Source organism: Rhopilema esculentum, chromosome 20 (assembly GCF_057945365.1).
Source record: "Rhopilema esculentum isolate cy_ngs chromosome 20, ASM5794536v1, whole genome shotgun sequence".
In the NCBI taxonomy this organism is placed as follows: domain Eukaryota; kingdom Metazoa; phylum Cnidaria; class Scyphozoa; order Rhizostomeae; family Rhizostomatidae; genus Rhopilema; species Rhopilema esculentum.
Genome location: NC_142834.1, coordinates 13,170,674 through 13,183,008, shown reverse-complemented (window position 1 = coordinate 13,183,008; position 12,335 = coordinate 13,170,674). Strand labels below are relative to the sequence as shown.

The window sequence follows — 12,335 nt, the reverse complement described above, 5'->3', positions numbered from 1 at the left end:
ATAGAAAAGACAGGTTTTACAAATGCTTGCTTTTCGGGAACAATATTTAAAGCCAATACCAAAAAAACTAGAAGCATATTTTTTTACTTTAAACAAAAAGCCTGAGTCTAAAGGCCTAACATATTTAGTGACCCTCTCTCGGGGTCCCCGATGATTTCAGCCCTTGAGGCGATGTGCCCTAAAAATGAAGTTCATGCATGACACGCCCTTTCATCAAGCATGACACGCCCTTTTATCAAGCATGACACGCCCTTTCGTCTGGCATCTAAGCTTCATACCCCCCTAATGAAAATAGTGAAGTTTCGCACCTGGTTACAAGACAACCTGAAGTTGGGCTTAGAGAGGAAAGGTTTTTCCTTTGCGACCCTGCCCACCCACCCCATGTCTAGGTATTTTCAGGTTATTGCAGGCATGTTTACTTTCTCTTCTTTTCTTCGTGCATTAGTTAATGGCCTTTTGGCTTGAAACTTTTGCATGAACAAGGCGTTGCTAGTCGGCGGAAGAAGGCCATTGTTCTTCTTCTCAACCCCTCCAAAATGGTTGGGGTTTTATTTATGGCCGTCTTTGTGATTGGTGCACCGACAGCCCAAAAATAAATGGTCCGAATGATGAGAGAACGCCACCTTCAGTCTTATGATTGACAATGGTAAAACATTCTGAGGACCTTATTTGCTAAAAGTTTTTGAAAACAATTTCATTAATGTTTTTGCAAATTTTACACCAAAAAGTTTTTCCCGAAACGAGGCACATCCAATTCAATAATAAATCAAAATAAACGGAAGTTCGTGGCTGTTGTTGTTTTATCAATAAAAATGTTTGTCCCCAGAACAGTTTCTGTAGCCAAAAATTCTTCGAAAAAGCAACGCTCGCAGGATGCAAAGAATATTAGTAAAATCTCAATAGCCACAAAAATACCAGATGGTGCCGTATTTGCTATCAAGTGTGAAGGTGGAGGTTCTGGTCAGCACTCCGAACGGGCGCAAAAGGCAGGCTTTGGTGAGGGTTTTCAAAACGTAGAAAATGTTCTCACTTCAGATGAGGAGGAGGGTGAGGTTGTTGAAGAGAGCAAGAAACAAAGATGGCCCGAACCAGGAGAGCCAGTTTGTGTTATATGCGGCAGATACGGCGCCTATATCTGTGACAGGACGGACAAAGATGTGTGCAGCATCGAATGCAAAAAGAAGCATTTAGAAAGAAACATAAATGAGCGACTAGCTACATACAGTAATAGAAAAAATGCTAGTGAACTGCAAAATGGTCCATCAATAGAAATACCCGTAGTCAGTTCAGGAGGCTCGGGCAAACCGGTAGTTTCAGTAGAAGGTTCTGTTGTGAACTCAACAAATCTAAGTTCTTATTTCAATGAGAATTACAATTACAGAGAACATCCTTTTGTCAAAGGGCTTTCATTTGAACAGCTTGAATTTTTTAAAACAAAACTTGAAATCAAAACACAAGGACACAATATTCCTAAACCAGGACTAGAATTTAAGCATTTCAATTTGCCTGAAAGTTTAGAAAAAAATCTGGTAGATAATGGGTATCTCACACCAACTCCAGTTCAGATGCAAGCTGTGCCAATTGGATTATGCAAAAGAGACCTTCTAGCTTGTGCAGAGACAGGGACAGGGAAATCAGCAAGTTTTCTTTTGCCTTTAATAGCAAGAATCTCAGCCACAACAGGTGAGTAATGTCCTATAAAACAGCTATATATGCATTGAAAAGCCACAAAATCTGCTTTTCTCTGCTTTAGCAGCAGCATATAATTGTCAAAGACAAGCATTAACCATGTTTTTTTTCTTGTGCCAGTAGCCTCAAACTTTAAAGCTTCTTGATTTGTATTTTTATTTGTATTGATTACTGTTGAACAGATCAGTATTTGTTTGAAATAGAGGGACAGATATATTTACTTTCAGTCATTTATATGAACTTTGGTATTGATGGGTGGGGAGGGGGGCTGAGGGTGGAGAATAAATTATTTGAGTTTATATTTTAAGTTGTAACTCTGAGATTAACCCTTAAGGTCACTGCAGTTATCAGGTGCCTCTTGGTTTGATATTGGCACCAACCAGAGAATTGTGTATGCAGATTGAAGAGCAGGCAAAGTTGCTATGCAAAGGACTCAAAAATCTGAAAACAGCTTTGTTGATTGGAGGAAACCCATTGCCAAATCAGCTACACAGACTTGAACAAGGTGTGCAGATCCTTATTGCAACACCTGGCAGATTGAATGACATTCTAGAAAAACATGAGGATCATTGTGACCTCACGACGGTCCAGATTATGGTCTTAGATGAAGTTGATACAATGCTGCAAATGGGTTTCCAGATGCAGGTAAGAAATGTTTCTTCATCAAGGGCATTTTTGCACTATTTACTAACAACTTTAAGTTAGATTTCCAGAATTTGAACATTATTAAATGATAGTGTCAAAGGCCAATAATAGTTAAAATCTGATAGATTCATTTTGGACAAGTCAATACACATCATCAAATTGGAATAAAATCTAAAGTTGCAACAAAAAAGTTTAAAGCACACTTGTATAGTTAAAGCTGTCATATGCCTCGTCGTGGATCTGTACTCTGCATATATTTTTACCTTTGTAAAGCTTATTTTGCTTATTTTTAGAAGTAAGTCAGTAATCGCATGTTGAGCTATATAAAGTTTTGCTGAAGACCTTTGCTTATAAAAAGCATTCACAAGCCAGTTGCTCATTACCAAATAAACATTTCAAATTTTGTAAGTAGTTAAGATTACCTTTTGTCTTTTAGGTGGATAAAATTCTTGAAAAAGTCCCCCAAAAATCACAGAAGATGATGTTTTCGGCTACAATCCCTTCTTCGATTGAGAGGATTGCATCAAAGTTGCTTCATGATCCTATATTTGTATCAGTGGGACCACCAAGTACACCAAATAGATCAGTGAAACAAATTATGCTTTGGGTTGAAGAAAGATCAAAGAAGAAAAGGCTGTTTGACCTTTTACAAGACAAAAAGTATTTTATACCCCCAGTACTTATTTTTGTTGATTCGAAAATTGGAGCTGATTTGTTGGCAGATGCCATTAATAAGGTATAAGCAACTTCTTCATATTCAGTTAAACCTTGCTTTGATGTGTAGAGCAGGACAGTTCTATATTGGAACTCAGAGTGTGTACAGCTTTGTCTATATTGAATTGAGTACTTTCTTTGATAAAGTTAACCTCTATAAGTGGGCATCATGGGACCAAAGATATTGTGCATTATAAGCAGGTGTCTGTTTTGGCTGGCTCTCTGTTTCACTGAAATTGGTAGGATTTTACTACCTCTGATGAAACACAATACATTATTAAGGAGCGATACATCTTTTTCTGAAAAATATCCATATTATCTCTAATGTGTATGGAGTACCATGTATTCTCACCTGATCCATCCAATCATTGACAATTATAAATTATATTCATTTAGTAAACATCGTTCTGAATCTTAGACAATTAGCAAGTTTGTTGCTCACACTATTTATACATTAAGCTTGATCAAACTAATCTGAATTGCCTATTTGTGAGCATATTTTTGTGCTTTCTTTTTTGTGTCCAACTCAAAGCCTCAAATTCATTTTTGTTTAAGAAATGTATTTGCTCCAACTCGTGAAATGTTTTTTACACATCAAATAAGATATTTTGTTTTACATAATATTCTTAGGTTTTGCAGAAAGAAAGTTTTCAATAAATTGACTATTATTTTCAGGTGTGTAGGATCTCATGTGCCTCATTGCATGGAGACAAATCGCAAGTAGCCCGAACCCAAGTGTTGCAAGATTTTCAAAATGGAAGCTACCAGGCATTAGTGTCAACTTCTGTGCTAGGAAGAGGAATCGATTTAATCAACGTGATGATGGTAATTATTTTTTCATAAGCATTTTCATAAGATGTTTATTGTGCCAATTAATTTCAACAGTAGAGTCCATTTAAATGGGTCTAGAACGAGTTGTAAATTTTGGTAGTTATGTATTTGTTCGAGGTGGTCCAAAGATAGGTTCTTGTTACGTTTGCAAATGGAATCTGTTTAATGGAAACTTGCAGCTGGGCAAATGAACACGTTGAATAAAACATCCACTCACTGTTTCGATCCTGCTTGGCGATTTGGCAGTACTGCAATTTTCTAAAATTTATATGATTTCTGTAAGTCTATAGCCTTGCTTATTTTAAAAAGAATCGGTGACCTCACAAGAATCAGCTTTGTTGTCATTACCATTGTCAGAAATTTCAAAGATTGGTGGGTAGGATTATGTTCCTTACAACATAAGGAACACAACTGACCCTCAAAGAGAACAGCCTCCTCGATCTTATAGATCTGAAAACAACATTAAAACAAGTGATTCTGCAATAGGACAACATCTGTTATATAGCCCAGATGGTGCTTAAATCTATGATGACGATATGTTTCAGATAATTGCAGTGTCGTCGGAACGAAATTCATACTGGGAGGCTGTCCTTTGTATTGCTTCTCATTCAGTACACCATATAAAGGAAATAAAGTACAGTTTGACAGTTATTGAGGGGCTCCAGCAAGGGCCTTGAATTGCACTTCCCTCTAGAAGTTTTGGAATCGATTTACATACAAAAAGAAAAAGTTGCTATTGTGTAGGCAAAAGAAGTTATTTTTTCTCTTGGACACTAGTAGTAGTTTCCTATTAGGCACACGGTACTGATTGGACAACTATACCGGTCATGTGCTCGCGTTTTTCTCATTGGCCTATTTCGATCCACAACTGGGTATATTTTTCCATCTTGTTCTTTTGGACCCTTATTCTGTTGTTATTTTCTTAAGTAATGAATGAGTGAATGAGTTCCTATCAATATCACAATTTTTGTTAAATCTGGATTCAAAAGTTTTTGTAATTAATTTTTACATACATTGATACCGTTAATAGTTATAATTGGTATTATGGAATTGTTTGATATTGTCTTGCCCAGTTCATTTTATGTTGAAATATGCCTGCTCCAAGGGACGATTTCGTTTACCTAGTGACCAGTGGTCCTTTCCCAAAAAGTTTAGGAAGGGGGCTGTGCTGTCGAAGTCACATCCAAAACCCCTGGTCACACCCGTGATACTTGCATTTGTGCTAAAGATTTTCTGTTGTGTATATGAAATCACTCAAACTGTTCACCGACTCTAAAGGGTTGATAAAAATTACTCATTCATGCCAAATCCATAGCTTAATTCACCATGCCGATGTAAAACTACACTGTTTTACAGGGTAGGGTGGACAGACAAGAGAAACCAAATATGTCACAATCTTCTTCGATTTTTCCAGTGATCAAATATCTTATTGGCGGTAAAACTTATACTAGAAAATCTTTCAAAACGACGGCAATAAACTGTATCGAAAACGACGATCTATTAAAACCTGATACTACAAATTGTCGGCGACTCCACAATAACGACTTCGCGTATGGGCAACTTTAACACGACTCAACGTAACGACAACTTTAACACGACTCAACGTAACGACAACTTTAAGCCGACTGAATTGACGAACAAGGGTACATCAAGGATACCACATGACAAACAATAGTGGCGATGGGATGATGCAGTGACATAGAATGTTGATGGCAAGGCAACAGACAACAGTACTGTCGCAAACATTAAAACACAACTTAATTAGTTTACTACAGGCAAAACAGGCGAAACTAGTTGAATAATACCAAGTTAGGAATTTACGCAACCAAACATACTGGCCCTTGCCAGGGGGGTTGAGTCCCCCAAAAATCTCTCTTTATTTGCCTCCTCCTCTCAACGGCACCCCTGCTACTGACTATATTATGTGTTTGAAACGTATACGTGATTCTCTTCTCTTTCGTCCTAGGTCATAAATTTTGACATGCCGACCACCGTAAATGAATATATTCACCAAGTAGGAAGAGCTGGAAGACTTGATACGAAAGGCTTTGCGATTTCCTTTATTAACAATGATAACAAAAACATCTTCCATAGCTTGGCTGAATTGTTTGAAGAGAGTGATACCAGATTGCCGGCAGAGGTTATCAACTCGCCATTCCTACAGCTTCAAAAAGAGAAACGGACATCGAACACTAGTAAAAGAAAAAACAGTGACGTCACAACAGGCAATCTTATGGACTTGCTCAAAGAGTACAAAGTTAAGAGAAAGAAATAATTTTTAGGAACAGAATTGCTTTCTAGGGGAGTCTTGACAGAAAGTTGTTGAGATGGCAGCTATTGTATAGTGGGGGGGGGGGGAGTGTATAAATTGAAACTTTTTCAAGACAACATCCATTTGCATTCTTTCAGTGTTACACTAAAATTATATTCCACAGATAAATCAGGAAAAATTTGACATACTTCTACCCCTGACATTTTTAGCAATTTATAGAAGAAATGTTGTAGGTCGTGTTTTAGCAACAGTGGTACAGGTGGGGATTCATCAAATGATTTTAAATACAATGGAGTTTTTGTTCCTGTCTGAAAGTCTGTTTCTTTCCATTTCTGTGTGAGTTAATCATAAAAGAGCCTCCTTCCAAAGATCGAGGGTCGATAAAGATTTCAACGGTATAAATCAATTCACAAAATTAATGTGTGATTTTATTTTGTTTTCACTATCACGTGTTTTAATAACTTTCAGTTGAGAGCAAACAACCAATTTAGCTACAGACTTCAACTTTTTGAACTTTCCGTACAAGCTCTATTTAGCCCCCATCTCTTTTAAGCCCTCATCTCCAATAGGCCCCCCAAAATTATGAACCCAGACAACGGATGAATTTAAATTAAAACTTTTAATGAAAACATTTTTTTATCATATTTTAATTGTTGTCCTCTTATTCGGATTTTTCACTGAAGGAAAAGATAGCCGGATAAACAAGATTCATGAAAGGGCATTGAGAATAGCAATTTTAATAAAGAGAAATTTATAATATCTTGCAATAGGAATAAATAAAACATTTAACGGTTTAAATCCACCTTTTATGGATGAAATATTCTACATTAAAAAATGCTCATATTATGTATGACTGATATTATGCAATGGTAAATATAATTAGTTGATTTTAATTAGCTTTAATGTAGCTTGACATTGTACCAACTTTAAATAACGAGAGAGAAAAATATTATCCCTTTTTATCTTCCCGCCAAAATTACGTATGCTAGATTTAGAAACGACATGAAGTAAAATGCAAATATTTAGCCTTGAATCTTCCATTTCCATCTCCTATTTCTAATTTAATGTGCTTTAGAGTTGACCGTTTCATGTCTAGCTATGATCTGTGTCGTGAAATCTTGAAAATGTTCCTGCCTTATTGATTTGCTCAGATCAAGGGGTCGCTTGTGTTAACAAAACTTCGGTTTCAGCAGTGTTTCCTCCTTCATTCTTTACTGTGAAATGGATATACTTTGAGTAGGGTGCGAAGCAGATTCAATCGGCACACCTTGATTACGTTTTTTAAATAAAGATGTTTCCCAAAAGAATGAGAACCAAAAACAAAATGAACAAGTAACTTTTATCTTTTATAAGCACTTTTGGGACACTAGAAACATTTTGGGACAATGATTGCTTTCCGAGAAATATCATTCTCATTTAACGCCACATCAATTGGTGTCTGCAAATCACTTATGACGTCATGTGATCTTGCAGTTAGTTTGAAACAGTGTAGCTAGCCAGTAGCGTGGATATAAAGTCGCATATCGGATGGTTTCAAAGATGGCGACAGGTAAGCAGAGATTGAATTTATAAGGAACTCCGTGCTACCATTCGAAATAATCATGACATTGACATAAATCAAGATCCGCAAAAACCATTAGGTTTCATGAACCTGTCTGTTTAAGAATCGTGAAAGCATGAAGAAATGTTATTTAGAATTTCAGCTGAGCTAAACAAGCTTAACAGTTCTAAATTACATATTGATTAATTGAGTTTCAAAGATCCAAATAATCAGATGCTGCAAAAACATGTTAGATTGATAGCGACTTATGTTCAGTGACGCAGGAAGGATAGACATATTGGAAAGGCACTCTTGTTTCAGAAAAATTGGAACATAAGGTATTGCTCATTGGAAACACATGGCTTTTTATAATTTTGGGAGGGGCACGAGTCCTCTTAATAACAGTAGCAATCATGATCCTGCTAATCTTAGAATATTTTTTTTTATCATCAAGGTATCTTGAATATTCATTATTTTGATGCAAACAACATTAATAACATTTGTGCAAAGATGGAATGGTTTAAGCCTCCACCCCCATGTACTTAAAGGCCTATAGACGTTTATATCTCTTTACTTCAGTGTGTCCACTGTAGATATTCTTTCCCATTCGCCGTGTAGTTCCTTTAATAGATAAAATACACAAGGTTTTTTTGAATTCAGTTTCAAACCAATTCGCTCAAGCATTTTGCCTTACGAGCACATTCTCTCACAGTGCACCTTCGAAAGTAAAGTTTGCTCACTGAAGTTTCAAGGTGCCAACTTCACAGCACATTAAATGATGCTTTGTTCTGTGTGTTAAAACTTATTACAATAAAGTATATACCATAACATAATTTAGCAAAGCATAATTCATATGATATTTTTCAATATGAAATTATGTATTCTAAAAAATCTCTGTTAGGAGAGCCTCGGATTCGATAAGATTAGAGTTAAAATAAGCGTAATTCCTAAAAAATGGAAAACAAGCAGCGCTGGGACATTGTAATATGCTTGCATATTTCTGACCGCTAGCAGTTTAGACCATCTCTCTAGCAAGATCCACGCGAACAAAGAGAAGCAGAGTGTCGTGGTCCACGAAATTCAGGAACATCTATGCAAAATTTTGCATATAATAGTATTTCTTGTCAATGTTCGTTGCTCCTTTATTAGCTAGTAAAAAGTCTTTCTCTTGATTACAATTTTGATCACAATCAATTTATTGTTTCATAGATAGTCGTGAAGAACCGAATGAGCCTGCACTGGAAAGCCAAGAAGACAGCCCGTCATTGCAAGAACCAAGGTTGACTGGCAGCAAAAGTTCTGAAGCAGACAACTCCCCATCGATAAAGCCAGGATTAAGGTTATCGATTGTTCAATGTTCTCTTTTTTAATTATGCATAACATGTTTTGTTATTGTATATATTTTTAGCTGTAGACCATTATTTTCCTTCTCTCGCTTGTCTCCCCTCTACCAACAAAGGTTTGAAGGAGAAAATGTAGTTTAGGAGTACTGTGATTCTCTTTAAGACAGCCTCAGACCTGTCTTTAAGTGATTATCTATTAAGTCAGACATTTCTAAAATATATCATTCATAGATCGTTGCCTACAATATCAGTTAGTAAAACGCAATTTCACGCTTCAGTTTTACCCAGGACATACCTATTTATGGGGTGCCATACCCTTTCATAATTGTCAGGCATGAAATTTGGCCGAATTCCTGGGTGAGAAATTCTGAATTCTAAGTTTTCGTTCAAATTTATGGAAGTTTCCTATTTTTCTCTACAGTATTGCTCCGAAGTGCTTTTTGTTGATTGTTCTTTCTAGAAGTTGCTTTATTTTGTTGTTCATTTTAATTTGTTGGCCGCATGGCAGTCATCTCTAAGTGGTAATCCCCAAAATTTCCTAGTCTCTGGTACTCAGGGTATCCTTGGTCAAACTGATGGCACGCAAATACGAAAAATTAAGAATTTTGGGGCAGCAAGTGTGTTCCCTTTCTCCCTATTTTCAATTTTTGCTACTGCATCAATTTCAAAGAAGTCAAATGGATAATTCCATCTGATGAATCTTGTAGGCATAAGTTGGTGGAAGTCTGCTCAACCCATTCTAGTTTGCCAGAGAGTCAGAAACCTTGTTCTTCGTCGACTAGAAAAATCAGTCTTCCAGAGAACATCTTGCGTCGCATTGGCCGAACGGAGAGCCTCGACGTGTTTCCCCATCTGAAGCGAGTTAAAAGCACTCCGCGCGGATTTGCACCTCTCTGTCTAATTGAGAATCCAGAGCTGAGGCACTTGCACAACTGCTCAAGCCACAGTAACCTACCACACCTCAAAGAATGGTCTCGCAGAAGCAGCTGTCCAAGTCCATGTACAGATCTGCACGACCTAAAACCTGTCTGTTCAAGCAATGTTCAAAGGAGACGACAGAGTTTTCCGGTAGCCAAAGCAGACGCTAAGGCCGATAAATCGAAGTCTTACAACAAGTTAACGTCATCAAATTCTGCTACTGTTATCAGCGACTTTGCAAAAAGAAAATCAGAACAAAAATTGGCTGAATCGGCAAAGGCGGTTACACGTAGCCAAGATGGGCGCAGTTGCGATCTAACGACTTCATTACAAATGGCTGATAGTTGGTCATCGTCTGTCTTAGATACAGAGCATTTAAGGGGTCCTGTAGAATTACTGAAGAGAGAAGAGTCGCATTGTTCTAGCAGATCCTCCTTAAAAAGTATCTGTGAAGAAGACATGACTGTTTTCTAATTGTAATTGTGCTCTTAATTTGATTAGCATTTCTTTTGGTATATGTATGTTTGTTATCCTGAGTGCTGCTACCAACTACAACATGCAAGGGTAATGATAAATTTGTATCTTAACTTCTGTCATGGAAGAGGATTTTTTCGAAGAATTTGTGTTGCTTTCTTTACATTCCTGACCAAAGATTTTACGTTGACTAAGGTAGCTTCTTGTAAATATGATCTAATGAAAGAGGTTTTTCTTTTAAAATAACAAACACTCATCTGAAACTTTCATGTATACGAGTATCGTAACAGAAAACAGGGAAAACACACCAATGACCCAGAAAATTGAGCTAGAAATAAAAAACTATTTCTGGCATTATGAAGAATTATGAAGAATAGAAAGATAATGACACTAGAAAAGAAAAAATTGTCAAAAGGACTGAAAACCCCAAGCTAAGTTATTGTCAAACTTTAAAGCCAAGATCATCCACAACAAAATAAGAAAATTTTATAAATGCTCTTTTAGCAGTGCGTATGTTACATCCGACTTTTGGTAGATGCCGTCGGTAACCTATAGTTAATCGGTAAAAATTAGTCAAATAACTGGTCTTTTAGTTGAAAGCTGCATTTATATTGGACAAACTAAAAGACGAGGCCCCCTGCGAGCGAAGGGAGAAGAAATTTTTGCGGTCACGCCCTTTAGAAAAACTAAAGTTCATTAATTCGTTTGATTTTCTTTTATATAATACAGCAAAATTTTGTTAGTTTTAATTAGTTTCATTTGAAATGGAAGTGATTACTTTATCAGGCCTTCTAGATTACTAGGCCCAGGGAAAATCCCCCTTGCATCACACTCAGCGGCCTTGCTTGAATCTACAGAAACCGTGGCCTAGAATTTACTCTACATAGACATACAGATTATTCCAAAATACTGTGAAGGAAAAAGTTATAACAAATGTTAACTAAATACAATTCTCTTCATCAATATATGAACGGAAAAAAGGAATAATAGGTGAAAAAAAGAAGGATTAAAAACGGATGAACAACAAAACAATAGCGGTTATCGAAAAATTGTTGCAATGAATGATGGAGTGAATTGGATATGACTCAATATTTCATCATTTTTTTAATAATAAATAGGAGAATTGTTCCTAAACGAATAGCTGAGCCGTTGGCGTAGAGGTCTTTCCACAGAGACCGAAGCTTGGATCTACGGTGGTTCGAGACTTACTACAGTGAAGTCTATACCGAACCACCAACCTCTACGTCAAATTCGACACTCAGCCCCTCCATTTTGATTTTTAATAATTTTCATTTATTCGTTTACTACTTTTTTGAAGGATCTAACTTAGTTTCGCTGTTGTTCAGGGGCGGCCATCCCCTAATGCTTAGAAAGATGCAAAACGGCCTAAAACGTTTGGCTCGCTTCCCTCAAAGGAGAGCTTCGCCAGTCTCTGTTCGAATGTTTTTCAATTTCTGTTCTTTTTTCATAATGATTTCCCAATAAAATAGATAATAGAATGCTGAAATGCTTGAATCCTTAAAAAAACTAGATATATATATACTGAAATGCTTGTGAAGGATTTTGCAGATTTTGCTCCTAGGAGAATGAATTTAGTTTGAAGTCTTTGAATATTGTTTATTATTTATAATTATTGATAAAAATTTGCTTACAACATTGAAAAATCAATTTTTACCATGCAGAGCTTACTCACCTGAAATGATGCAGAAAAAACATCAGAGGAATTGTAAAGGAAACAGCCAGTTGTAGAGTTGAAAGGGCCAGCAACTGCTTTTACATATTTATAGGCATTTCATGGTGATTTTCCAAGTTATATGGTCCAAATGCAACAATTCTATAAACAGAGTTATGATGATGTCAGTACTCTGTTACTCAACAGATTTTTTGCCACTCTATACAGATGATTTTA

General features: G+C 36.5%; 2 protein-coding genes across 2 annotated transcripts; both read left to right on the top strand.

The window, feature by feature from the left end:
• The first annotated feature begins 779 nt into the window (after window positions 1-779).
• On the top strand, window positions 780-7,153 carry LOC135687276 (putative ATP-dependent RNA helicase DDX59). Its single transcript, XM_065203799.2, has 5 exons — window positions 780-1,683; window positions 2,024-2,334; window positions 2,771-3,070; window positions 3,724-3,873; window positions 5,846-7,153. Exons 1-5 carry the CDS (start codon window positions 813-815, stop codon window positions 6,152-6,154), a joined length of 1,941 nt encoding a protein of 646 aa, XP_065059871.2. The 5' UTR covers window positions 780-812; the 3' UTR covers window positions 6,155-7,153.
• Window positions 7,154-7,486: 333 nt separating this feature from the next.
• LOC135687278 (uncharacterized) lies at window positions 7,487-11,699 on the top strand. Its single transcript, XM_065203802.2, has 3 exons — window positions 7,487-7,700; window positions 8,901-9,030; window positions 9,742-11,699. The coding sequence occupies exons 1-3, from the start codon at window positions 7,679-7,681 to the stop codon at window positions 10,424-10,426; spliced, it is 837 nt and encodes a 278-aa protein (XP_065059874.2). The 5' UTR covers window positions 7,487-7,678; the 3' UTR covers window positions 10,427-11,699.
• The last annotated feature ends 636 nt before the right edge of the window (window positions 11,700-12,335 follow it).

Bases quoted from the DNA above. Each gene is read 5' to 3' on its own strand.
- LOC135687278 (XM_065203802.2), top strand. From the start codon at position 7,679: ATGGTTTCAAAGATGGCGACAG. The intron at 7,701-8,900 runs GTAAGCAGAGAT...ATTGTTTCATAG, and splicing joins GGTTTCAAAGATGGCGACAG to ATAGTCGTGAAGAACCGAAT. The intron at 9,031-9,741 runs GTTATCGATTGT...TGAATCTTGTAG, and splicing joins TCGATAAAGCCAGGATTAAG to GCATAAGTTGGTGGAAGTCT.
- LOC135687276 (XM_065203799.2), top strand. From the start codon at position 813: ATGTTTGTCCCCAGAACAGTTTCTGTAGCCAAAAATTCTTCGAAAAAG. The intron at 3,071-3,723 runs GTATAAGCAACT...TATTATTTTCAG, and splicing joins TGGCAGATGCCATTAATAAG to GTGTGTAGGATCTCATGTGC. The intron at 3,874-5,845 runs GTAATTATTTTT...CTTTCGTCCTAG, and splicing joins ATTTAATCAACGTGATGATG to GTCATAAATTTTGACATGCC.